We start from the raw sequence: 26,824 nt of genomic DNA on the forward strand, positions 1-26,824 counted from the left end.
TTCTGGGGAGGGAGGGGAGGAGGAGGAATCTAGGCATGTGAGAGATGCCAGGAGACCCTGAGAGGAAACAGAAGGTGCAAGATGGAAGAGAGGTAGTGCTACATGATAGAATATAGATGATATAAATGGGTTAATTTAAGTTATAAGAGCAAGTTTGTGGAATGAATGTGGAAGAATTTGGAAATGCCCTTGATTGTTACAAACACAGCTTTAATGGTGCATTCTGCGGTGAGTTTGGAAACCCAGAATGTTGAGGGAGATGCAGACAATGGAAGCGTGGCTCATGAGCTTTCAGAGGGAAACAAGGGCTCTCTTGTTAGAGAACCTGATGTATTTTGTCCATGTCCTGAGAATGCAAGTGAGGCTGTTTCCAAAAGTAATGGATTGCTTTGTCTCACAGCAATTTCCAAGAGAGGACTCTATTCAGGCAGTGGCATGGTTATGCTCACCACCACCTAGATCCATAGTGAATGGAGCATCAACTGCATTAGGAAGAGATGAAAATGGTCCCCTTGGTGAGGAAATGAATGAGTGCAGAGTTGTAGACAAGGAGGTTGAAGAAGCAGTTATGATTGGGAAAGAGATTAGTACCATTAATGGAAACCCTCTTTATCTGTGTTGGGAAGGTGGGACAGATGCCCTGACAAACAGAAGGCATCCACCAATGCAAATTCACCTGAAAGCAGAGAGCCTGGGCTGAGAATGCTACTACAGAGGGTCCCTTTTCAAACAGTGCCTTGGCACAGGGGCCACTAAGCAGCATATGAACTAAGTAAATCTAAAATTACACACACACACACACACACACACACACACACACACAAGTACTAATGAAAGCAAACAACAAGCAAACAAAAGTCACCATATAATTTTATGACATTCACCACCACAGTTAAACAAATTTCTTGTATAACCCTAATAATCAGAGTATTAAAGTCATAAAGCAGGCCCTAAGTTTGCAGTCATTACTGCAGAAAGTGAGCATATATAAGGAACAAAACTTCACTGATTGAACATTTGTTAAAAATTGGAAAATTAAAAGAAAAGAGGGTAACAAGGCTCTGCTTGATGTATCTCAGAAAATAATCATTGGGTCTTTCCACACCTTGGCTGCCAATGCAGTGCAAGCCAGAGGGCTGATTATCACGTGTCGGTGAGTGATGACCGAGGCACAGCCAAGGTGTGGGAGTAGCTTAAGTAATCAAATGAAAACACCTCTCCTCTAATAACATTCATAGACCTGGCAAGATGGCTCAGTAAAGCACTTGTTGTGCAATCACAAGTACCTGAGTTCAGATCTTCAGTACCCACCTAAAACCAAGATGTGGCAGCATCTGTAATCCTCATGCTGGGGATGTGGAGCTCCCTGGAGCTCATCTGCCAGCCAGTCATGCCCAATCAGTGATCTCCAGGCTCAGTGAGATCTTATCTCAAAAAGTAAGGTGGAAAGCAATAAAGACACTCAACTGGACCTATGGCCTGTAACACATGTACACAGATGTGCTTATGTATGTTCACATACACACACACAGAGATCACATCACATTGTGAGAGTGTTAATCATTGATCTGACTGAATCCATGTTGTCTGGGAAACAAGCCTTTGGCTCTGCCTGTGAGGGGTTATCGTGTTTATTGCAATGGAAGGATCCATTCTAAAACTAGATGGCACTATTCTCTTGCTTTGAGGTGAGGTCTCAAACTGAATCTAGGGTTTACTAATTAAGCATGCTTCCTTAAATGGCAAGCAGAATGGTCACTCCAGAAGAGTCTGGCCCGTGGTTCTGTGCTCCAGGGCATCCCTAGAAATGCAGATTGTGGAGTATAAAAGAGCCAGGTGTATCCCCTCCTCAGAAATTCTTGAAGATGGCCTTCATTCAGCTTCTGAGATAGCTGGACATACCAAAAAAAAAAAAATTCATGACATTTTAGAATTCCTCTGCTTCCCTTCCCCATTTCTGCTTCCTCTTTCGGCATCTCTCTTTTTTCCTCTTGGCCCCTGGGCCTGCCCAAGGCCTCTGCTTTGATTCTCAGGCTTTTCCTTTTGTCCATTGATCTCTGACCCGTGTTGCCCAACTGAGTATGTGGGTAGGTAGAAGAGGCTCGTTGGTGCAAGCTGTCTCTTAGGAGGGTTTGTGCCATGGGCCATTCCAGGAACTGTCCGTGGTGCTGAAGCGACGCCAGCTCAGGCCCGGTGGGCAGGAGCCTTCTGTTCCAGGCTGGTACAACTTCTGCTAACCCAGCTCCAGTCAACTCACCAGCTCTCGGTGTCACCTGGGGTTGTTGTCAAGGAAAAGGAGCACCCCCCAAGTTTCTATGCTGTTTCTGGACCCTTCCTTCAGTACACATCCTCTTCAATGGTGTCCTGAGTAGGAGACTCAAGTGAAGGGAAGGTGAGGAAGAGCTCCTGGGAGGAGCAAACAGGTATAAGGATGTGATGTCTTGGATAATAATGGCCCCCATAGGTATATAAGTTTAAAATCTTGGTTCTTAGTTGATGGAAATGTTTGGGTGTTGCTGTTTTGTGTGTTTTGTGGGTGGAACTGTTTTGTGTGTCACTGGGAGTGGGCATTGAAGTTTAAAAAGCCCATTCCATTTCCCAGTTAGCACACACTCTCTCTTCCTTAGTAACATGTAAGCCTGCCTGCTGTCATTCTCTCTCCCATGGCGGTCACGGACTCTCCCTGAAACTGTAAGCCAGCCCAGAATTAAATGCTTTCTTTCACAAATTGCCTTGGTCATGGCATCTCTCCACAGCTGTAGGAGGGTAACTAAGACAGAGGGGAGTGGAGTAATGTGAAGCAAAGCCAGGAGAAGACACCAGTGTCAAGGAGATTCTGGCAGAGAAGAAGGTGGATATTGGAGCAGAAGGGTGTACCCAAACTATCTCAAGAGCAGGGAAAAAATGGGTTTTAAGTGATTAGGGATATTGGGAGCTGGCATGGTTTAGGAGATAAAACTGGCAGGAAGTTGGGATGAAGATTAAGTTGAAGAAGGGGGCACTATTGAAGGATTTACATTTGGAAAGCTGCATGGTAATTTAAATGGTGAGTGATATATGAGAAATCCAGGCTTGACCAAGAGGCTTAAGAGCTTTAAAAGGACTGGGTGGGCAGCAGGTCCAGAGTGGAGGGTGGGGAGGGTCCTGGAGGGCAGGAGCACTGGGAACAGACAAGTGGAGTTGCAGACAAGACAGTTGTGGGAGGCAGCACTGTCCAGGCAGAGGAGCTGGCTCATCTTCTGATGCAATGGGAATCAAAGCCAAGAGTGGTTCATAGGAGGAAACTTCCTCTGTTCTGAATCCCTGTAGTGCACATGCAAATAGCCCACAGGGCTCAGTCCTGGCTTGAGGACTGGGTGTGGCTAGAACTCCGTTCTCTGACTTAATAGTATATCTGCATGCAGGGTGATAGGTGATCATGGAAGGGGTCAATGGTGAGGGAGATGGCTGGCAAACAGTTCTTCAGAGTAATGTTCCTTTAAGTCTCTATTTTGGCTAGTGATGGCAAGCCCATCTCTCCTTGGTTGTTTGTTGGATCCCAGGAGAAATGTCAACTGGCCCTAGGGGAATCTAGGACCTCAAACTTTCCTTCTCTGGTTAAACAGAGGCTGGAACAACAGGCCTGTGGATATCAGTACCCAGTACCTGCCCTGCTGATGTGTGAGGAAAGGAAAGGAGGAGCTTCAAGAGGAAGGGGCGATGGACGAGAGCCGAGTACCGATTTTCCACTGGGTCTCATGTGTGTTTTGTGTCTTGTAAAGATTGGTTGTTTTAATTAAAAACTCGCTTCTGGCCAACCTCATTTGCAATGTCCCTTCACCTGGCACAGCTGACTAGATGCCCGGGACTTCAGGGGTAGAGATCCAACATGATTTGGTTTGGTAGATCTGAGATATCTGAGCCTTAAGAAGGCATGCAGCGGGCCTTGGCCTCTCAGTGGCTTTCCTTTCTGGCATAAAATACAGAACATTGGTTTCCCTCAACATCCAAATCTCAGGGAAAGGCACCATTCTTCCCAGATGCTATGTGGCCCTTCCTCTCTAAAAGGGGAAACAACAGATTCCCCCACTCCCACCCCACTTCACTGAGGGCAACTGTCTTCTGGCTCTGTCACATTGAGACTGTGTCTGTCCTACAGGACTAGGATGTGGCCAGATGTTGACATCAGGCTTAGGATGTGGTCAGATGTTGACAGGACTCTGCTCTAGCTGTTAATGTCCTTATTCATGCACAACGTATAGACATGCTTGTGCCGCAGCGCATCAGGACTGCAGGACCCATAGCCTGGAAAAAGCATGGGTTGGGCATTCTCAGGGAGATTTCTTGTGATCTTATCTTTTCTCTCCCCAAAGACCATGCTCCAATGTGTCCCACACGAGGCACCGTATTAAAGCACCTGGTCCCTGGAACACTGCTATAACGACTGCTACCTTCTGAAGTAACAGTTCCTTTTTTATTCTGGTTAGAGTGTATCATACACATGCTCCCACTACATGCATGCTCCATGAGGTCTGCAATAAAAGTATGTCACTCATTTGACACACAATTACCTGAGGAGTAATCACTGCTGCGTTACTTTCCCTGGGGAGTCTATTTCCATCCACCAGGATTAGCGGGGGGGTTGTGGGGGAGGAGCCAAGCAAAGCACAACACAGTTCTCAAAGGACCTGGCTTAAGAGAAGACACAATGGGATGGACCCTCGCTGTAAATCTTATAACCAGGAGTTGGGTTTTGAGACATTAGGAAAAAGTTAATCAACCAGGAGACAGCCCAGGAAGGAGTCATTAACCTCTTTGCTGTCTTCTGGATGTAGGTGCTTTGTTTCAGTCCTGCGGAGAGAGACAATGACAGGGAGAATGCCACCACTGCTGTCATGTCTGGGGAACCTCCCAGAGCAGGGCGACACCAGCATCCCTTGCAAGAACAAGAAGAGGCCTAACCTGTAGAAGCTGAGGGATGAGAAGTGAACACAAAAGATGGAGACAGAGGTCACATCCAGCCTGAGCCTAGCCTAACCTGGCCACAGGAACTTTTGTATATAATCCTGGGGACAAGGCCAGGCTCAAGCCATGTCCCTGTCCCTGTGAGTAGAGAGGTGACCACATCAAGGCCCACGGGGAACTAAGTTCCAAGTAACCACAGCCTTGTCCACAGTGGGCTCCCCACAGCCTTCTGTTTCCTGTCCTCTCTTGACACACATCCAGCCTAGTGACCTCAGATTCCAGAAGGTTCTTAATGATGCCATGTATTTCTTCCACTAAACTTTTGGCAGGTTAATGCTTCCCATTACTGTGGTAGAGCACAGTTCTAAAATGTGGTCCATCTCTTGGGCCTTAGAGCCATCAGAGGTAGTGGTGGGGGCCTGGATCTGCAGTGCTTGTGTGTCTGGTCCCTTGGTTGGGGATGTTGCTGAGTATCATGCTGGTTGAGCACCAAGACAGCGAGTGAGGGAGGCAGGCTTGGAAACCGGAAGTCGCTTCTGGTGTAGGAGGGAAAGCATGTGCCCAGGTGCTGAGGCGGAGAGCTGCTAAGTTCAGTTTCCATGGCAGACAACAAGCCAGACAATTCCTTCCCTTGGATTTTGAGATGAGAGATAACAACAGAAACCTGGGATCCCAACCTGAGTATGAGTCGTCATCCAGTTGAAGAACTGGATCAAGCTTCTGTGATATTTTCCACTTCTTAGTGCAACTCCTTCCAGAAGCTTCTCTGTCTTACCAGGAGCTTCTGCAAGAAGTTTCTGCATGGAAAGTTTCCTAGTGGCCAGCAGGGCTGCAGTTCTCAAGGTCTCAGGATGCTGGAGAGATACACCCCGGTAACTGTGCTGTGACTCTATCAAAGTCATTAGAAGGGCACGTAGTAGGCCACAATTAGATCTTTGTGGAAAGTTTTATGGAGTTGAGTGTGAATTATTTGATCTGTCTTTCCGTAGGAGCTGTTGCAAACAGGCATGTTTTCCAATAGCTTGGAGTGACCTTTTAATTATTTTATTTTATTTTTTACCCGATGACATTTTATTCATGAATATACATGCAATATTTCCTCAGGTATATTTTATTTTTCTTCTCCCAAAGTGTTGCTTTGATAAAATGAAGGAGAGGTCCATTTTGGCTGCAGTCCATCACGGTGGTGAGGGCATGGCATGCGTCTGGGATACCTCTCATATACACAGACCACAATGCAGACAGAGATGAGTGCTTGCATTCAATTGGCCCTTAATTTTTTTAAAGAGGCCCAAAGTGTTCAGGTTTTATTTATAAAGCTTCTTCTTGCTGTTGTATAGGGAGCAAAAATGTTGCTGCAGTCACAGTGTAACTGGTAGGCACAGATGCCACAGCAAGAGTCTTACATGAAAATATTTAGTTTTTCTTTTTATTGGAATAGAGTCTCCCGTACAATACGCTCGACCTCAGTTTCCTCTCATTCCCTCCATTTCCCCATTCCCTCCCTTCTCCCCCAGATCCACTCCCCATCTCTTTCCCTTCCGAACGGAGACAACAACCAAACATGACGAAACAAGATACAGCCGGCCCCTTCCTTTCTTTCTCCCTCTCTCTCTCTCTTTCTTTCTTTCTCTCTTCCTTCCTTCCTTCCTCCCTTCCTTTTATTCAGTCTGGGACTTAGGGTATGGTGCTATCCACATTTTGGGTGAGTTTCCCCTCTGTTATTTCCCACTGGAACACTCAATCCCGCCCAAGTGAATCTCCTAGGTGACTCTAAATCTAGTTAAACTGATTATGAAGATTAACTATCACTCAGGGAGATGCCACACTGTTCACTTGTGCCTATTACACCTTTGGGAGCCAGGATGCTGAGAATAACAAGATGGTGGTGATGTCCCGTGTCTGTTACCCTTAGGAGGTAGAGGCTGGAGTGTAGTGAGATAGTCCTTCTGTGGCACTGACCACGCCCATTGGGGGGTGGAGCCATGGGCGGAAGTGACCTGTGGAAGGAGGTCGGAGGAAGAGCCAGGAAAAGCTCTCTTGCTGGCGTGACTCGGGCAGGAGCGCATCGGGTGGAATTTCCTGGTGTTCATCTGTCTAGGTTGTAAGTTCTTTCTCCCTGAATAAACATCTATTCGGTCTACTTGTTTATCCTGATCCTTATTTAACTGGCGCGGCGGCGGGACAAGACCAGGCGGCGGGCAGAAAAACCAAACTCCCTACAAATGGCGCCCACGTGGCTAATAAGAACTTCCACTTAAAATTTAACAAAAGCTTAAAAAAAAAAAAAAGGTTTTAGAAACAAAAGAACAGAGACAAGCAAGGCTTCTTGGTAGCAGCATTTTTCTCGGTTGGACTCTGCTTTGGGAGAGACGAGCAGATATTTGCGTGGCTCCTTTAAGGGAAGATTCCTGACTCAGCATAAGCGGCAAAAAACCCCCAAGGCTTTTAAGAAACTCTACTAACAATTCATTGGTATGAATGAGAGCTGACAATGACAGGGACCACATCTCCAAGCCAGCAGCATGAGGCTGGATTGCAGTGCAGACCAAGGCAGTAACCACAGCTCTCAATGCTGGCGGTAAAATAGCCACCGCCATCTTTGGTAAAACACAGCAGGAACAACTATGAATTTCATTTTAGCAATGTTGTTGTTTACCAGATAAAAGACTCGTGGCCAAAAAAAAAAAAAAAAAAAGATAAAGATTTACAGTAAAGACAGATTCATATTAAGAAAAACCTCTAAAGGTTTACAGTGTGTTTTAAAAAAATAGGTAGGCTTGGAAGCGAATAAAAAAATGGTTTTAAAGAGACAGAGAACAGCTGGGTATGTCGGCACATGCCTTTAATCCCAGCACTTGAGAGACAGAGGCAAGCAGATCTTGTGATTTCAAAGTAAACCTGGTATACAGAGTAAATTCCAGGACAGATAAGAGACACACAGAGAAACCCTGTCTCAAAAAATAAAAAGAAGACAGAATAATAAAAGAGCCAAGATGGAGAGTCTGGAGAGAGCAGTTACGAGGCAGCTGGCTCCAGGTAAGAAGACCATGTGGAAATACATAGATTAACACAAATGGGTTAATACTTAAGACAGAGCTAGCCGATAAGAAAGTGGTAAGAAAGTAGTAACTGGCCAACAATATAATATCCAATACAGAGTCTCTGTGCATTATTTGGGGCTGGCGGGACAAACCTTACTCCTTACACTGGAGGGTTTGGAGTACAAACCTAAATCAGAGCTTGTTTTAATTATACTCCAGGAAATACAATGTCAGACTTCGGTGAACTCTTCTTTACAGAGAACTGCACAAAACTAGTTTTTCTGGTCCTCTGTCTTGGTGACTATGGCTCAAGACTTGAACTGCTAATCCTTGTCAATCTGTTTTCCTGGTTCAGACTCAAAAGCTGCTTAGTCTCTGAATGGAGATTAACTTTACAGACAAGGATGAAGAACCCATAAAAATTACCTTCACAATTTGTAGCCTTCTCACAAACTCCTCCAACTTATAAACAGCCTGACTCACTCTTCTGAACAAATCAGAAGTCCAACAAAATAATGGATGTATCTTCCAGGAAGCTGAGATTTTACTTGGGGTGTTGAGGACACTGCTTCCTGTGATGGTGCCATTTGGCTGGTAACTCCTATGTTTACCCTTGTCCTCTCCCCATAAACTTAAGCAGTTCATTTCTTCTAGAATTCAACAAATCCAACTCACAGGGTGACAGTGTCCTCCTGATGTGTGAATTTAGATACCAGTCTCTGACCCAAGGCCACTTCCTGACTACATACCACCAAACAAGGAGCCCATCTAACCCGATGCTGCCCTAATTCAGCAGGAAACAGACTGCTTTGTGACTTGAATGTTTGCAAATCTTTAGGCTCTCACTATTTGTATAAAATAGTCTACACACACACACACACACACACACACACACACACACACACACACACACACACACACGCACGCACGCATGCTGAAAATATTAGAGAACCCAAGTCCTCCAGGTTACCAGGCCATAAGCAGAGAAGGCTACAAACAAGAGAGCAAGAACACACCCAGACTCCCGTCCCTACTGTCACGAAATGATCCACCTCACATATCAACCAGACCCTGTTCCCTTACCCAGACAGAGTGCCCCCTGGCATGTAAATCAAGTACACCCTATTCCCCTACCTTGGTAATGTAGCATAGGTCACATATTAACTGAGCCTGCTTCCTCTTGATGCAAGACCCTCCCTTGGGTCTGTCTGAAGCCGTTAACAGTAGACACCTTGCTTTGTCTGCTTTGTTGTAGCCAGAGCCCTTGCCATACAGCCTGTTGTCGTTAGACATCTGCTGACTAAAAGATGATCTTACTCAGCTAATCTCAAATTTCCTCTCCTTCCCCATCCTAAAACCAAACAGTAATAGAGCTGGGTGGTGGTGGCCCACACCTCTACTCCCAGCACTTGGGAGGCAGAGGCAGGTGGTTCTCTGTGAGTTCGAGGCCAGCTTGGTCTACAGAGGGAGTTCCAGGACAGGCTCCAAAAGCTACAGAGAAACTACATGTTCAGAAGAGAATGTACAAAAAGTGTAAATACAAAGTCAGTTACAAACCGCATAATTGATCAGAGGGCCCTGGACAATGGAGGGGCTTAAGCCACCAGACTCACTGTCCTCAGAGTGACTTCACCGGAGACTTCAGTGTGATTTGGAAAGTCCCAAGATATTCACCCAGGAAAGCAGGAGGTGGCCGATCAGTGATTTCTGGGGTAGGGGGGAGGGGATGTCATTCTGTGGTTCCACGGTTAATAATAAAGACGGGCCAAAGGAAAGGAAAGAGGGGGGGGGGCAGGGGAAAGGAAGAGAAGGAGGAGCAAGGGAGAGTTCTCCAAGCTGTGTCTGAGAATCTGTCCTTGTCTCTGGGTCTCCTGAAGAACTCGGGGCGAAGGCAAGGCAGCCGGGCAAAGAGGAAGACAGAGAGAACCCTAGATTAAAGAAAGTTATTTAGAAAAAAAAAAAAAAAAAAGGGGGAGGAAAAATTTTTAAAATTACAAAATGTGAAGGGGAAAAAAGGGTGAGATGGGTTTATTTGAAAATGTTATGGGATAAATTTGGTAGGGTAAGGTAAAAAACCTCTGGTTTTTTAGAAAAAAAAAGGGGGGGGGGGGGGGGGGTGTATGTGTTTAAGGTAAAAAAAAAAAAGGGGGAAGAGGGGGAAGGAGGGGGGGGGGGGGGGGAGGGAGGAGGGAGGGGGGAGGGGGGCCTCAGGTGAGAGGCTGGAGGCCAGCCGCCCCCGAGGAAGGCCAGAACAGAAAGGGAAAAAAGGCAGAGCAGCCGATAAGTAACAAGACCGGGCCAACAGAGACAACAGAGCCGGGGGGGCGGGGGAGCAGGAGCGGGGGGGGGGGGGGGGGGGGGGGGGGGGGGGGGGGGGGGGCTCCAGAGACTGTCCCTTCATGTACAATGTCAGTGTACCAAGGGGCCTCCCCATTGCTTGCTCCTGAAGTAGCTGACACACACTGACTTGATTCTCACGCAATTTTGCCTAGGGTGTGGGTAAGGGATTTAGAGCAGTAGAATGAGGGACTAGAATGTCATTTGTCCCTATGCTTAAATCACTTTAACTGCAGCTGTTTTTGAAATTACAGCCTGTATCAATGACAACCTCAGCACAGACAATACTTCAACAGGTCCAGGTCCTGATGACCCGGGTCATTGCTCCCTCTCAACCCCCTCTCCCCACCAACAGTGTTTCTCTGTGTAGCCTTGGCTGTCTTGGAACTCTGCAGATATCAGGCTGGCCTCGAGCTCACAGGTCCGCTTGCCTCTGCTTCCCAAGTACTGAGATTAAAGGCTTGTGCCACCATCGCCAGGTCCCGCATTGCTCTTTAATTCTAATAAAGGCATTTGATGCAAACACATGAATACAGAGAAGACATTCCCCAGGAATGCCCCAGCACCCCAAGTTCAGTACAGCAACCCCTCATCCATAGCTTCACCCACACTTTTTGTAAAGAATCCCAGAGAGTGGGTTATCACACATACTGGTATTTTTTAAGTCTTGTCTTTGTTTTCTTTATTTTCTTTCTCAGTACCAGCTTCCTTAAAGAGAAAATGAGGTAAGAGGCTGCGATGGTGGGGGGCAGGGCTGGGTAGAGGGAAAAATGTTTTAAGGAAAAGGAGCCCAAAGACTCCAGTGTGGTTTTGTGTCGACCCCCTCGGGATTCCTAGACATTTAGTGACATGAAAATCAGCTCAGGGCTGCGGAATCAGTGAAGGCGGTGCTCGTCTATGATACGTGTTTCAGGGCCCTGTTTTTCCGATCTGAATTGGATTTCCACCAAAGAGACTGAGACTGCGCTGAGGACAACGTTCTCCCCACAGCTCTCCCCATGCGGCTGATTTCCTCTTGGCAGAGGAGGAGGGAGCGGGGGACAAGAAACCAGAATGGCTCTTGCCCCCTCTGCTGGCTGCCTGCTTGGATGGCAGGAGAGGCCCACGGCAGGGGATGCAGCTGGAAGAAGAATGCTTCTCCATCTTGCGGTTCCTGCAGGAAATTTCCTCCGGACAACGGAAACACGGTGTGGGGGATGGTCTCTTCAAAGTTTTATCTCCTTTCTTATCTACAAGCTCACAGGGCTCAGGGATGGTCCGGCTAGGCCTCCAGGGGGCCAACACCTATGATGGCAAGCACAGCAGGATGAGGAGCAGCCAGCCCTCTTGGTGAGTGCATCCGGCCTTCTGGATGACAGGCACCTGCGACCCCGCAGTCCCTTTAAGTGAAAAGTCAACGGCAGAGGACACTCATCTCTCTGTGGATGCAACTGCTGGCTGTATTAACTAACGCAGGCCACAGGGCAGGGTCACTCAGCCGGCAGGGGGTGCTGGTGACCACATCTTCCCACAGCGCAGCCCCTTTCTATTTCTCCTTTAGACATGCCAAAGCATGGTCCCTGGTAGCTGTTGGACCACTGGGTTTGTCTTTATCAGCGACATGGTCACTGTTTCTGTTGGTTTATGAAACTTAAGAGTTGAGCAGGAGAGAGCTGCTGACGGAGGCAGCTGTGTGGACAGAGCCAGGTGAGATGGGCCTGGATGATCCTAGGCACTATGACCGACAGCCTCCCATTGGGGTGGCATATTTCACGATGGAACTGCAGTGGGGACATCCTACTAGCCTTGTCACACAGCTGCCTGGGACCTGCAGGCAAGCATTATTTCCCTTTCCAATACATGCCTTCTTTATAGTGACCAAGGTAGTCACTGTGGGGCATTTGCACAGGTTTCCCTGTGGTCTCTTCCCTGCAGGGGACTCCATTGACCATTCAGACAATGCACAGGAATGTCGCCATGTTGGTTTGTGAAACACAGAGGACCTGAAACTTTGCAGTACCACACTCCCGTGCCCTCACTCTGGCAGCTGATAACAGTCAAGGAAAAGCATTCTTGGAGGCTGGCACATGGCTAGGGCTCTGTGTGGTTTTCTGAAGGCCAAAGAGTACAACCAGAGCATCGGAACCAGACAACAGGCTCCCAAACGCTTCCCAGGATCATGGTTGGACTCTGTTTTTCCTAGTTCACAGGTGTCCATGACTCCTGACATTTGAGGGCAGTCCCCACATCCCTCACCCACTCCAAGACTCTAGGATATAGTATATGGCTTCTCTCCTGGTCTCTGCACACACTGTTCCTCCTTCAGCCCCCTCCAAGGCCAACAAGGAGTAGAGAAAGGAGGGCTCTGCGAGCTCCAGCATTTTGTTTTCACATCCTTCCCTGTCAGCTGACCTCTGAGCATCCTACCTCTGCTGTTGTCAGAGTTCTCACCAAGGCAGAGCACAGCCAGGCAAAGACAAACCCCACATTCTGCCTGAGCATCAGTGTGCAGGCTTCCTGTACTTCCATTCACTGCCACTGTGTGGAGCCTGAGAGCATCACTCAGGTTCCCTTATAAAAACATGGAGTTGTCCAAACTTCCCAGAAAGGTCTATAAGGCAGAAAGTCAGTACTGGGCAAACTGATGCACTTCAACTGTCCATGACCCGAGACAATACAACAAGGCAGGTTTCAAATGTGGATAGAGTATAAATATGACAGGGTCCATTCTGATCACTTTTTTTTTTTTTTTTTTTTTTTTTTGTGGTGGTGGGGAGATTTCATGAAATAGGCTAGCCACAGCAAAAAGCCTACCATGAGACACTGGGCCCTGCTCCATCTCTCCTACTTACCCATCAGGGAGCGCAGAGTCTCATGTAACCTCTTGGCACTCTATTCTGGGTCTCTTTCTATTACAAGCTGTGTCTCTATTACAGGCTGTGTCTTGATAAGTGTTAAGTATTCATCTACTTCACAAAAAGCTTCACTCTCATGGCTGGGGTATGGGTCAGTGGTTGAGTGCTTGCCTGGTCTTGGTGAGACGCTGGGTTCAATGCCCAGCATTGTAATGGTAGTTAAGCCAACCTATAGCAACACACACACACACACACACACACACACACACACACACACACACACACACGATATGAATCTGAAAAGATGGCTCAGTTGCTATGCAGCCATGAGGAGCTGAGTCTGAATTCCTAGCATGTATATAAAAAGCTGAGTGTGCCCGCAACACACACACACACACACACACACACACACACACACACACACACACAAGAAATACAGAGAGCAATGCAGAACTCAAGGGTTTACATATAGATTTTCTAGTCACTGAAGACAAAGCACCCAAGATGTGTCATTAGCTCAGGAATGAGCTCCCTGTACCCTGCCACACTGAGATGACCCTCACTGAAAATGAGCAAGCGGTTCCAAAACCAGAAGAGGAGGCTGCGCAGAGGAAAAGACATTCTAGAAGAAACCAAAGAGACAAAAACCTATGGGATGGGAACAAATTCAACATTAAAAATACACAAATGTTGTTTCTCTTCATTTATAGGCACTTTAAGTGTTCTTTTGAGGTAGATCAAATGAAATCACATATTAAAGTAAGAAACCGTTTTTAAAATAAGCTAGAAAAGAAAAACCAGCTCAGTCACTCTTACTCTTGACATCACCCCTTTCTCTCATTATCTAGAGTTCTTTTAGTTATTCTAAAACACTCTTAGGCAGGTGTGCATCACGTAATATTGTGCAGTAGCCCTGTCCCCTCGGTATGAACATACCACAGTTTGTTAGATTGCCATTGGCCCATTGATGAGCATTTGGGTTGTTTTCCAATTTTAGAAAACATGGGTTCATTTCCCCAAACACTTAAAAAAAATTCCACTTTATCGTATTTTCTAGTGTATCTCATTCTGTAACTTCTCTAGGTACTGTTAAAGTGCTGTGGAGGATGGAAACCTTGTCCCACAAAATAAGTATAATGATAAGAGCACAGAAAGAAAATGAAATACAGATGTAAATGTCATAACTTTATTCAATATATAAACTTTATGTGTCTCTAATTCCCTTCCATTTATTTTACTGTCCCTTCTTCTAACAGGTCTTGGCTCTTCATGTCTGGAGAAGTCTGTCTGATGAAATGTGCAGGTACCCATTTTTAAGCATTTCCATGTCCAGCATCTAGACAGAAGAACAGAAATATCAAGGGAAGTGAAAAACCTACTAAAAGAACTAGTTTTAATAGTTAACTCTAAATCTTGAAATTTAATTATCTTTAGATGATGAAACTGTTCTCAGATTTTCTTCAGAATTTAAAAGGTACCATAGAAAATGATTCATTGTGAGAGACCAACCCTGTCCAACCTATAGGGATGTCTTCTGTATGAGATCTCTTATGTGCTGCATGGCTCATTGCAGTGACATTGAATTTAACCAGTGCACATTTAAAAATGTCTTAAAAGTATGGGTTGGCACTGGGTATAGAATGCAAACATTAGTTGATTTAATTTTTATGTCTTAGAAATTCTTTTCTATTTTTTTAATTTGAAATTTGATCGTATTATTTCCCCTGCCCAACTCCTCCCAGACTTTCCCCACCCAGCTTCATGCTCTCTCTCTCTCAAATAAATCTCTCAAATTCTTACATTTAATTAAAAACAAGTCACTCCCAGGTACTAGTAATTATATTTCACTAGCATATTTCTTTTAAGAATTTTTACAATGTATTTGATACAGTCCAATTTATTGATGACTCATCAGAATTTATATAATACAAAATGCTATGCTAAAAACCAGCCTAGCATGGAGGACTCAAGCGGATGCTCATTTGTTTTCTTTAAACTGACATTAGATTTGACGATTTATACTGTACCAGTGCTGAAAGGGGCACTATATTCTTCAATGGCGAAATCATCTAGAACACAGAAATGATTGGGCAAAAAGTGGTTAGTTGTGGATAAACCCTGTCAGCAAAGAGCGAAAGTATAAACCACAGCTATAGAATCGATGAAAATAAAGTCTATACTAAGCTATTTTGATTGGGGGTGGAGAACTGGGGCTCTGGAATAGAAGTTAGGTGTGCGCTACAGGCTGGCGGTGCCTGAAGACACCACAGGCTCAGAGAGCCCCTTCCCACAGCTGTGCGTCCCTGCTAGCACTGGGTCTTCTTCTCTGTGTCTTTCCTCAATTTAACAAGGAGACGTCATTTACTACTGTAACGTGGTATGACGCTGGTGAGTTTCAAATTCAAAATCAGGAACAAATGGAAGAATTTCGTGCTCTGTCCATTTTGGGGGTTTACCTATAGCACATTAAAAAATAGATCAAATGGTAGGTTCCATGTCGCATATCAGTAGCAAGATGTGATTTAAAAAAAAAAATATTGCTATTCTAACCTTTCCAGAATAATCCAGCCTAGAGCAAGCAACTTAAAGATAGAACTCATGATCAGTTGTTTCACGATGTCGTCACCAGAATGGCCCTAGGCTTGTTTGAGTGCACCCAAGAGGCTAATATTCAAAAACATGATTAAAAGTGACTGTAAACTCACTTTTTCTTCCAGTGAAAGATTGTGGAGTTTTGCTTTATTTAAGATAAACTTTAATTAGGCTGATACCATTTCCAATCAAAGCTCAGCACATCAGGATTCCATTTACCTGTCTCATAATAATCGTAGACTTTTACTGGAGCTGGTTTTAAGTTCTCTACTGGGATGTCTTGTTCCACCAAGAAGGAGAAACTCAGGGTTCGATTGGTTAGCTGGAGAGACGAGAGGACAGAATTGGACTCAATGATTAACTTAGTCATTAGTCATCATCTTGTTTTCTTAAGATATACCAAGCTGTAGGAGTGTGCTGTTCACATTTCACAGCCTAGAAGAGAATGGGACCTTTTGCTGTCTATATATACACAGCTAACAAAAGATGAAAAAACAAAAGGTGTGTGGATAGTCAGTTTTGCTGATCAGTTCTGGTCCCATTTTCCTTTGTAGCTTTTTTGTCCATGCGAGTGTGCACGCACGCGTGTGCATGTGTGGACTGACTCTTTGGAATCTTGATGGTCTGGTTAGAAATTCCAGCAATTCTTACAGACTGCAGAGTCACAAAGTCTTACCTTTTCCACGTAGACTAGAACATGGTTGGTGTTCACTTCAGTCCTCTGAATGTTAGGACGGTCTTGAAGCTGTTGATAAGCCAGAAGTATGGAGTGAGGAATGTTTATACAAGGAGCTATTTACAGTATTTTTCACATAAAAGGCTTCTCTGAAGAATCCAAACTACTGATTTTTTAAAAAATTTCTTTAGGAACACTAGTCATAATGATAATATTTATTGAATTCTTTCTATTTATATGTATATTTATATATATATAGTAGTAATGTAGAAGGATATGTGTGTGTGTGTGTGTGTGTGTGTGTGTGTGCACATCTATACATTTTTTTGAAAGTATGCCCACAAACCTGATAGCTAATAGCTTGTTAGAACTGGGTGTAAGGCTAGAACTTAAGCCTCATACCCAACATGCTATAATCAATATAAGCAGTGATAAATGAAGGGACCACATTCTGGAGAGCCAGATCTGCAGGAGTAAACCTTTTGAGAACTACATCTGTAAAATCAAATAGATCAACAGTATGGTATTGCCACTTGCAAGAGTTAGTGTTAACTCTTTCCACCTATGGTTTAGTGTTTAGCCTTTTCTTTTTTATTTATTTTACATATCAACCACAGTTCCCCTCCCTCTCATCCTCCCATCCCCTCCCACCTCCCCTGCAACCCACCCCCATCCACTGCTCAGAAATGGTAAGGCCTTCCGTGGGGAGTCAACAAAGCCTGGCTTATTAAGTTGAGTCAGGACCAAGCCCCTCCTGTGTTTAGCCTTTTCTACTGATGGCATAGGGTTTACCTTTTTCACAGTTGACTTCACAGGTATGAAGCCTGATACCATCTTCACATCAACAATGACCATGTTGGAGCTGGGTCGTTCTCCAGTATAACTGTGAAGGTAACATACAGAGCTAAGTGCTTCTGACAAGGTTCCTTGGGATTGGTTGAAGCCAGAAGTCTAACCCTTTTTTATTACTCAGTTTCTCTAGCTATCATATCCATTTTCCTCTCCTTTCTTCAGATTATGTGTGTGTGTGTGTGTGTGTGTGTGTATATATATATATATAAAATGTATGTATGTAGATACATATATACTCCTGAGATATAGTCCCAATGCTAAGGCCTTTTGATGGGGGATGTCCTTCCGAATGCTGTGAATATATGATTTTCTTATTGGTCAGTGAATAAATGCTGATTGGCTATTAGCCAGGCAGGAAGTATAGGCAGGGAAGGCGAATGCAGCGAGTCATCAAGGGAGACCCCAGGTAGCTGCCAAAGGAGTGACATTTTAATAATTAAGAGAGTTAGCCAATAAGAAGCCTGAGCCATGGGCCAAACAGTTCATAACTAATAGATTAATGTGTGTGTTTATTTGGGACTAAGGGGCTGCAGGACCAGATGGGACAGAAGCTTCATCTTCAGTCTTTCAGAATGAGTTAAGAAAATGTCCCCATTTCTGTTAAGATTGACTTTGCACAATGCATTTCTTTGACAGACATTAACCCATTCCCCTCCCCCCCCATGTCTTACAAGCAGACTGGTTGCAACTTAGGTTTTACCTTACATTGATGTGAATCTGGAATGTTCTATAATTCTTGTCAAAGTTTACTGGGAGGGTATCAACCTGCAGACTGAAGGGTGCTTTCCCTTCTGTCTTCGGAAGGATGTTGTATTTTAGAGATGTCTGAAAACAATCAGAGCAAAATTCTTTGCCTCAGGGCTGACAAAGTCTCATACATAGCCTCTTCTAAGTAACTCTGCTCTTCACTTAGCAATGAAAATGAACTCCTGACACGTTATCTCCCGTGGGCCCATCCTCTGGGCCCTGGAGGCCTCACCTGGAGGTACGCGCATCCTGACCCTGACACTGTGGCGACATAATTTCCGGGGAGATCTGGCAGCCGGACTTCCTGCAGCAGCAGGCGGTTGGCATTGTGAACCTGGAACTTCTGAGAGAAAGTCCCTGAAGACTTGACAGTGACCGACACCTCTTTCTTACTTTTTGTAAAAGTGGCTGCTCCGTATTTAGAGAGGGCTTGGAGAGCCACCACTGTGTCCTGAGAAAAAGAGAGAGGAGGAAGTTGTGGCGGATGCAGCGACAGCCATGCCACACTGAATGCCAACACTGCTTCCGTTCAGGGTTATTTAGTCAAAGGCACAGCTAATTGTTTTCATCTCAGCACAGTCCAGTCCTGCTTACTCATGGTGACCCATTCGTTTTATCATTTACACAGATTATAATATACATATTCAGAAATATGAACTGAACATGTATCATCAGTAATTTATAAATCTGCATAGCAATATTTGTTAGAAATTTGAAATGGAGAAGAAAATGTAGGCTAAGGTATTTAAAGAAGAGTGAAGATGAGAATAACGTAAAGTACTTATGGAGAGGGGGAGGAGCATCGGGGAAGAGCTGGGGTGTTGTAAATGGTTCCAGAAATGGCAGCAAGCCCATTTCAGAAGCAGCATAAGGACTATTGCCTAACTAGCTGGGTATGTGCACTATGGACACTATGGACAGGAAATGACTTACACAGAATATTAGAGAAGTTTAGTCTGTGGATGAAAATAAAGTTAATTTCCTCATGGAAATAATTCTACAAAAACAGTGCTTTGGAAAACTGGCCCCTGGCGATGTTGAGGACCTTTGTTGGGGAGAAGATAATGAGAATGAAAGGTGGGTAGAGCAGAGATCTGTAAGTGAGTTAGGCTGGGACTCGGTGATGGATGGATGGAGAATATATATGTTAGAAATGATGATGATTCAGCTATGTAATCCCTAGAATATGTTTGTGTTTACATTTGGATCAGTTGATTTATCGATTCCCCATAGGATGTATTGGCTGGTTTTGTGTGTCAACTTGACTCATCAGACTCATCAGAAAGGAAGGAGCCTCAGCTGAGGAAATGTCTTCTTGAGATCCAGCTGTAGTGCATTTCCTCATTTAGTTATCCATGGGGGAGGGCCCAGCCCATGGTGGGTGGTGCCATCCCTGGGCAGCTGGTCCTGGGTCCTATATGATGGTGGTCTGAATAAGCCAGGGCCAGCAATGCAGTAAGCAGCTCCCCTCTGTGGCCTCTGCATCAGCTCCTGTCTGCAGGATCCTGCCCTGTTTGAGCTCCCGTCCTGGCTTCCTTCAGTGACGAACAGGGATGCTGAAGTGTAAGCCAAATAAACCCTTTCCTCTCCTACTTGCTCTTTGGTCATGGTGTTATTGCAGCAATAGAAACCCTGACTAAGACATAAGGTCTCTCCACAGACCTGAGTGGAGGAGAAGCCCCCATGGGAGTTTTGTTGCTTGGTGATCCATTTCACAATTTGGGATGCTGAAGACAGGTCCTCTGAAGACCGGGAAGGCAAAGCCGTGAGGTAGGCAAGAAGCACATAAGCTGTCATCTCCACTTCAGCAGAGGGGGCCCGTGGTTGATAATAGAGCGTCTTCACTTCCTGAACGCTCCCAGGACGTCGCCAGTGGATTGAATCCTCTTTCAAATGGAAAGGATAACATTTTTAAGCTTAAAACATGATTTAAAAATCTAGCCCATGAGTGATGATTAGTTCAGCTAATGAACTGGCACACATGAAATGAATGGAAGCTTTGGAAAAGTCACAAGCAGATTTATGTGGTCCATGTTGGCCTCAAACTCAGAGATCCACCTGTCTGCCTCCAAAGTGCTGGGATTAAAGGCGTGCACCACCATGCCTGGTAACATGTAGATCTTTACCGAGAAAGTGCATCAAGCTCTCAGGTGGTCACTCGGGAAGTCACTGTGTCTCATATGTACTGAGGTGGCACCGGCATGTGCATTATATAAAATCAGTAATGTGTGTCAATAAAATGGCTGCTATCACTTAAGTGTTGGGTCAACGAGTTTCCCTTGCTGTCTTTCTGGCTAAGGTAGCACAAGAGTGACTCTGTCTTTCATCATTAGTTAAGTATACTTTGCAATAGAAGCTCCTACCTTCTTTCACAGCCTCTCTGTTTAGTGATTCAAGCAGCTCGTTTCGCTTGGCTTGGTTTCCTGCTAGGGCAAAGGCATAGGCCAACAATGCCTTGGTATAGACATGACTTCCTTGGCTCTGTGAGATGGAGGCCCAGGCTGTTTCCAGGCAAAATAGAGCATTGCGGACAATACTGTGCTATAAAAGAAGACAAGAACTAATTTTAAAATAACAGAACTAGGCTAGGGAACTGTCCCCAGGCTAACCCCAGGTTGAGAGTCATATTGTGATATCCCAGCATTAGAATTTGTGCCAGGGAGTAGTTCCTGTAATCTTTTTAAAAGAACTTTTCCTGTCACAGGGAAATGTACCAAAATCAAAGACCACAAAAACTGGCAGTTTCCTCAGGGGATCATAGTCCTGCGATGTTTCTTTTTTTTTCACTTGTATTCCTTACATTTGCAAAGGAGACATAGGGGTATGTACATACCTCAACAGTCAGCGGGATCTCCAGCAGGGCGATGGTGATGTAGGCAGAGAGTGTGACCTCATCATCCACACCACCCTGAAAGGACAGAGGGAGAAAGAACTCTCACACTCAGCATTTGCTGGAACATTAGACCCTCCAAGTTATGTCACTGGGACTGGAGAACTCTTTTTTTTTATGTTTGAATCATGTGTATATGTGTGTATTTATGTGTCAGTTTGTGCATGAGTGAAGCACCTATGGAGGCTAGAAGACGGCATTGGGTCATCTGGAGTTAGAGTTACAGGTGGTTGTGAACTGCTTGAGGAGGATGCTGGGAACCAAGTTGGTCCCCTGCGATAGCACTAAATGCTCTTAATCACCGAGTCATCTCCCCAGCCCCAAGAACTGGAGGACTCTTAGAGAAGCCTTCCTGCCTACATAGCACAGCCTTCAGGGTCTGGAGGAGAGGCAGAGCATCACCTTCATGGCATTGTTGAGCAGATATCCGGACTGTTGGAAACAACCATTTTCCTTTTGTTTCCCTGCGAGCCAGTTGAGCGCTTTCGTGATGTGTGTCTCCTCTATAAAGATGTGTGACTGAGCTTGAGCAAAGGCCTTGAGCACGAACGCAGTGAGCCTGTCCAGCAGAAAAGAGACCGAGACAGTAGAGCCACCTCACTTTTGAAGCTGGCCTGTGTTGCCTGTGGACATTGACCTTCACAGGTCAGTGGAGGTCATTTCGGGGAGGTCTTAGTTGATAGTTTTCAGTCTTGTCTTATAAAATACATCTCTTTTGAACCATCACAGCACTCTATCACAACTGCATTTTCCAAATGACTCCCAACTGTAGCACTCTACATCTCTTTCCCTGCTCTCTCTGCCTTGCCTCCTCTCGAGGGCAGCGAGAGAGCTTCCTCATCACTGTGGACAACTGTACTTCCTGACTTACACTTCCTTTTCCTTGTCTCACTACTATCAGCGGGGTTGGCAGAGCAGGTGGAGATGTCAGTAGGGATGACATTGGGAGTTTTAAGGATAAGTAAACCTTCCAGAAAAGAATCCCAGGTACCAGAGAACAGTCATTTCTAGACTCTTGAAATGCCTCCGATCAGCAGAGCATGAAGGCACTATTTCATCTTACCAAGTGTTTCCCTGACTGTTCACACCTCGATCCCCAAATGTGCTGTACGAGCCATCACTGTGCTGATAGTTCAGCTGCCTCTGATACCCTGGAGAGGGAATTTCAGTCATTTATGAAGCAGAATTCCAGAGAATCATCAAATAAACATTTTTTTAATCACATGTTTCTAAGGCTATCGACACTATTGGGAATCATTATTCCAGAGAGGGGCATTTGATTGGAAATTACAGCAACAGTGACTACCAAATTTGGATCAAACAGAAGGCATTTAGGAGTTCACGTAAAACCACTCACCACTGATGAGGTGGCTAATGGCTTTGGACTTGATGGCCTCAGTCAGCTGCTGTGTCTCATTCAGATAGTTGAGAACATAGATGTTAGGGACGAAAAGGACCATGTTTTGCTCTCCACAGCCGTAGGGCATCTGGACAAGATTTTGGAGGTTTTGCATTGCTGAACCTAGTATATCACCTGAGTAGTGAAAGGTTATTGCAAATTAGAGGAATATAGAGATGGTTTGTGTTGGAGTAGGAAAATCCAACCAAGAGGCCATGTTATTAGTAGAATACTAATAATTACACAAACAGTGACAAAAATAAAGAGCAGGGAAGAAACTGAATGGCAAGAGAACATCTTTTCTGCTGGGCCATAATGTCTGGGAAGATGGAACTATCATTTTCATATCTGCCAGGATACACTGTCACCCAATTGATCACTTGAAGACGAGGACACAGCCCTTATTAGCTGTGTCCAAGTTAACCAAAGCATACTGCATAGAACACTATCTGTTAAACCTGCTTTCTCACTCGCAAAGGGCAGCCCTGGGCTTGCGGCTCCTTTCTCAATCCAACATCTGGTGCTCAGTGACTTTGTTAGTCATGCACGGTGAGACCCTGTGTATACTGTGATTACAGAGAGGGACAGCTGTTATGGCCAGGGCGGAGAGACTTACCCAAAACGGAGTGTGTAGCCCTGGCAGATCCTTCAACCACATTGGGTGGAAGGTTCAGTGACCACCTATGATGTAATTCCTCATCTAATGAAAGAAGACAAGACATTAGACAATAATAGCGTGAGTCGGGGGGGGGGAAGTTTTGATGTAACTTGAAAGTGGAGTCATCTACATTCATGAATGGATTGGGGTGGAGTAGAATAGAAGTAAGGAGATAAAGGCAGATTCACATTTTTTATACCTGACATGTAGGAGAATGAAAGTACCACAATATGAGATGGAGGAAGCTGGGAGGAGCATGCCTGTGGAGCATGTCTGTGGAGCACATCTGTGGGGCCTTTGCCTGCGGGGTAATTCTGAGGTACCTGTTAGACCTACGAGCCTGTATGCGAAGTTGATGACTAAATACAGGAATCTGAGTTCAGAAAGTAGATATGCACCAATGACACATGTAAATTCGTGAACTCTGGTACTTAACTGTTATTAAAGCTATGTGCCTAGGTCTGGGGAGGCAGCTCAGTCAGTAAAGCATTTGCCTTGTAAGCATGAGAACCTGAGTTTGATACCCAGAACCTGTGTAGGAAGCAAAAGCCAGACATGGTAGTGTATAGTGGTAAGCCCAGCTCTGGGGAGGCAGAGACAGGGAGATTCCCTTGGATTTGCTGACTATCTGGCTTACCTTACTTACTAGGTTAGTGAGGGACCTTGCCTCACAAAAACAAGATGGATCCCACCCAGAGTACAATGCCTAAGGTTAACCTTTGTCCCCCATATGCAAATGCCCATTTATACACCCTCCACAGGAACATGGACTCGATGACACACACACTTGGACACACACACACACTATATATATACATATATGTATATGTATATATATGTATGTATATATGAGACTACCAAAGATATTTACATAAATGGTTTCTAATTTTTAGTGTGAAAGTGATGAAGTCAATAGAAGCCACAAGCACCTTGAATCCTGAACATTACCCTTTTCCTGGACTAGTGATATGAAAAGCAATGGTCTTTAGAGATGCTGGCCAGCAGCAGCTGTCCTCCGCTTCAAGCCAGGATAGAATACAAGAGTTAACAATTGTGTTGCTAATCTATGATATCCCATAGGTAAGGTATATTAAATGCATTTTTGATTTGTGTTATTTTCAATGTGTGATGGATTTAGTAGGTTGCAATCTCTTTGTAAATTGAAGGGCATCCCTATAGGGAACAGACTTGTAGGTAAAGCCTCACCCTGTGGAACTTCTAGATGGTGATCTTTATATGACCATACTAACAGTATCAGTCAAATACTGTTTTGGGTGTCTATGTCAGTGCACTAGAGAGACACTGTCGATCAAAGCACGAGTGTGAATATATTTAAATTAGTAATATAACAGTGCAACTGAGCAATACCACACAGATCCTTCAATATCTTCAACATAGTTTGAGGAGGACTTTTACAGATATAGATGTATTAGAAAGAATCCTGTCTCAGGACAAGGCATTTAGTTCTCATCACTAACCAGGAGCTTTCTAGCAACTTTTCCACTATGCCTCTTCTTTATCCTTAAAATGTGACAATAATGATAATCATCATAATAATGATGGTAATATCTCAATAGCATTTATCCTTTATTCCCCTGGAGAAAGTGAGCCTATTTTGAGCATACAAGTTTTTTGCTTCAGAGTAAGTTATATCCCAGAGATGATTTTTCAACAGCTATGAATTCTACTGAATGGCTTAACTTGAGAATTTTCTGTTTTGTTTCACATACCTGATGCACATAACAGTGTGTTGGATGTTTGTTCCTTCTCGATTCCTTCAGGCTTAGTGTTGAAAAAAAAAAAAAGTAGAATGATATATAACAAACAAAAACCAAACCAACCAACCGCCCACCCACCCACCCACCCACAAACAAACAAATAAAAAACAAAAGCCCAACCAATCACTTTGAAATATTAGTGAGCTGTAGACCCACGCACAATCTTGGATATGCGATTCAGTCACCCGAATTACAAGCACAATGTCACAGGGCAGATACACAGTACTCACACACCTCAACTATTAAGGGCTTGATTACAGTGTCCTTCCTTCTCAGTGCTGGGACCTCTGTCACCTCATTGCCACACAGTTCTGGAGATTGTAAAGCTTCTGCAGTTGCTGTGAAGTTCACCTCCCCTGGGAGATACACATTTGGTAGCTTTAAATGGTGAGATTCCCCAGCAGCTGAAGATGCTTGTCGCCAAGCCTGACACCCCGGGTTTGCTCCCTGGGACCCACATGGTAGAAACAGAGAACCAACTCCCCACAAGTTATCATCTGACCTCCACATGCTCATCCTGGCACACATGCACAGCAAAGACATGTATTTGAAAACTCAGAAAAACACAGTTATACTGTGTTAAGTGCTCTCCCCCCCCACCCAGGTTACACAGTGGTTTTCTTCTTGGTTGAGCAGTTTTAAACTCAAGAGGATCACAGCCAGAGCAAACCGTTGCAACACAAAGCAGAGACTCACCCAGAGACTTTGGGGTCACAGCCCAGGACAGAGTATTCCTTCCATTTCCACATATGCAGTGAGAGTTTCCATGGACTCCCATTGGGACCGCGAGGAAATCAGGAGATTCCTCTAGGTCTACATGGATCTGTTCCCAAACCCAGAGAGGCAGAGAGAGTTAGGAGGAGGGGTGAGAAGCAGAGGCTGCAGACAAGCCCAGGGGCTTTGAGATATGTCAGCATGGATAAATCCTAGCATATACTTTGAAGTTTAGGTGATTGCAACATAGGAATGGTGTAAATGCCTGGAATTTCTCTGTGCCAGTGGAGGAAGGGATGTTTCTTTAAATACGGAGTCATGTAGTTGGGCATTGTGGCATGTTCCTATAATTCCAGCACACCGATGGTTGAGGCAGGAAGCTGGGCATTTTTAGGTGTGCACAGTGAGGTTATCTGTCTCAAAAAACAAAACAAACAAAACAAAACAAAACAAAACAAAAAAAACAAACAAAAAAAACAAAATAAAAAACCAAAAAACAAAAAGAAAACGAAAATAAAAAACAAAACAAAACAAAATTCCAAAAACCCAAAAAGGAAAGAGTTATCATGTGGGAACTGTATCTGAATTTAGGAACATTTACACAGAGTCCTGAATGAAAACAGTGTGTCACCACAAAGCCTTTCTCTGGGGCCTTTCTCCCTTCTGAAATCAGGGCGCATCACATGCACAGCCCTAGTAGGGGTCTGAGGGGCCCTAGGCAATGGGGGGGGGTGAGGGAATTCTCACTCACTTCCAGAGGAGCACCCTTACCCGAATGCAGTGAGACATATAACTGAACACCGTGGCTTTGAGGGTGAAGGCTTCTCCTCGCACCACAGAGTAGGGGAGCGTGAGTTCCAGGAAGAAGGGTTGGAAGACTGTGAGAGAGATGGTCCGGGAGACACCAAGGCCAGTATCTCCAGACAAACAGAACGCACTGGCTTTCCACTCAGTGATAGAGTCTGGGACCTTCACTGCCAGCTCACTGCCACCTGATACACTGTTGTGGAGAGAAAATGATAGGGGAAAAAAACCAAAAAACCAAAAACCAGAATGTGGCAACTCAGAAAACAAGTACAGTAAACTCCGGACTAAATCTCGGGGCTTGCCGTGTCTGTTGGGGGACTCTGGAAACCCTCCTTTTCCCCTTCCCCCGTCTCTCCCCTCGTTCTTATTTTCTTCTCCACCCCCTCTCTTTTTGTCTCTGTTACTCCCCCCCCTGGGGGGGGGAGAGGAAAGCATCCAGTTTTCTGTTACTCCTGTAAATTGGGAGCCCCATGAGGGGGGAGAATTATTTCACTGAGATACGTGAACTGTAGAACCTGGTTCCTGAAAGGATCAGGGAGCAAGGATGACACC

At 44.9% G+C, this 26,824-nt stretch overlaps 1 protein-coding gene across 1 annotated transcript in view; it reads right to left on the reverse strand.

Moving 5' to 3' along the window:
* Positions 1 to 14,323: 14,323 nt before the first annotated feature.
* LOC127212853 (pregnancy zone protein) overlaps positions 14,324 to 26,824 on the reverse strand; it is a 43,966-nt gene continuing 31,465 nt past the window's right edge. Inside the window, exons 19-36 of the mRNA XM_051173042.1 lie at positions 26,237 to 26,465; positions 25,448 to 25,574; positions 24,986 to 25,107; positions 24,704 to 24,755; positions 22,932 to 23,015; positions 22,274 to 22,450; positions 21,980 to 22,067; positions 21,319 to 21,475; positions 20,860 to 20,934; positions 20,390 to 20,567; positions 19,689 to 19,912; positions 18,259 to 18,477; positions 17,980 to 18,104; positions 17,220 to 17,310; positions 16,428 to 16,496; positions 15,971 to 16,073; positions 15,187 to 15,228; positions 14,324 to 14,495 (exon numbers count right to left, since the gene is read on the reverse strand). Coding sequence (XP_051028999.1) covers positions 14,473 to 14,495; positions 15,187 to 15,228; positions 15,971 to 16,073; positions 16,428 to 16,496; positions 17,220 to 17,310; positions 17,980 to 18,104; positions 18,259 to 18,477; positions 19,689 to 19,912; positions 20,390 to 20,567; positions 20,860 to 20,934; positions 21,319 to 21,475; positions 21,980 to 22,067; positions 22,274 to 22,450; positions 22,932 to 23,015; positions 24,704 to 24,755; positions 24,986 to 25,107; positions 25,448 to 25,574; positions 26,237 to 26,465 — 2,185 coding nt within the window. The 3' untranslated portion in view covers positions 14,324 to 14,472. The remainder of the gene's footprint in view (positions 14,496 to 15,186; positions 15,229 to 15,970; positions 16,074 to 16,427; positions 16,497 to 17,219; positions 17,311 to 17,979; positions 18,105 to 18,258; positions 18,478 to 19,688; positions 19,913 to 20,389; positions 20,568 to 20,859; positions 20,935 to 21,318; positions 21,476 to 21,979; positions 22,068 to 22,273; positions 22,451 to 22,931; positions 23,016 to 24,703; positions 24,756 to 24,985; positions 25,108 to 25,447; positions 25,575 to 26,236; positions 26,466 to 26,824) is intronic.

Source organism: Phodopus roborovskii, unplaced genomic scaffold (assembly GCF_943737965.1).
Source record: "Phodopus roborovskii unplaced genomic scaffold, PHOROB, whole genome shotgun sequence".
Classification (NCBI taxonomy): domain Eukaryota; kingdom Metazoa; phylum Chordata; class Mammalia; order Rodentia; family Cricetidae; genus Phodopus; species Phodopus roborovskii.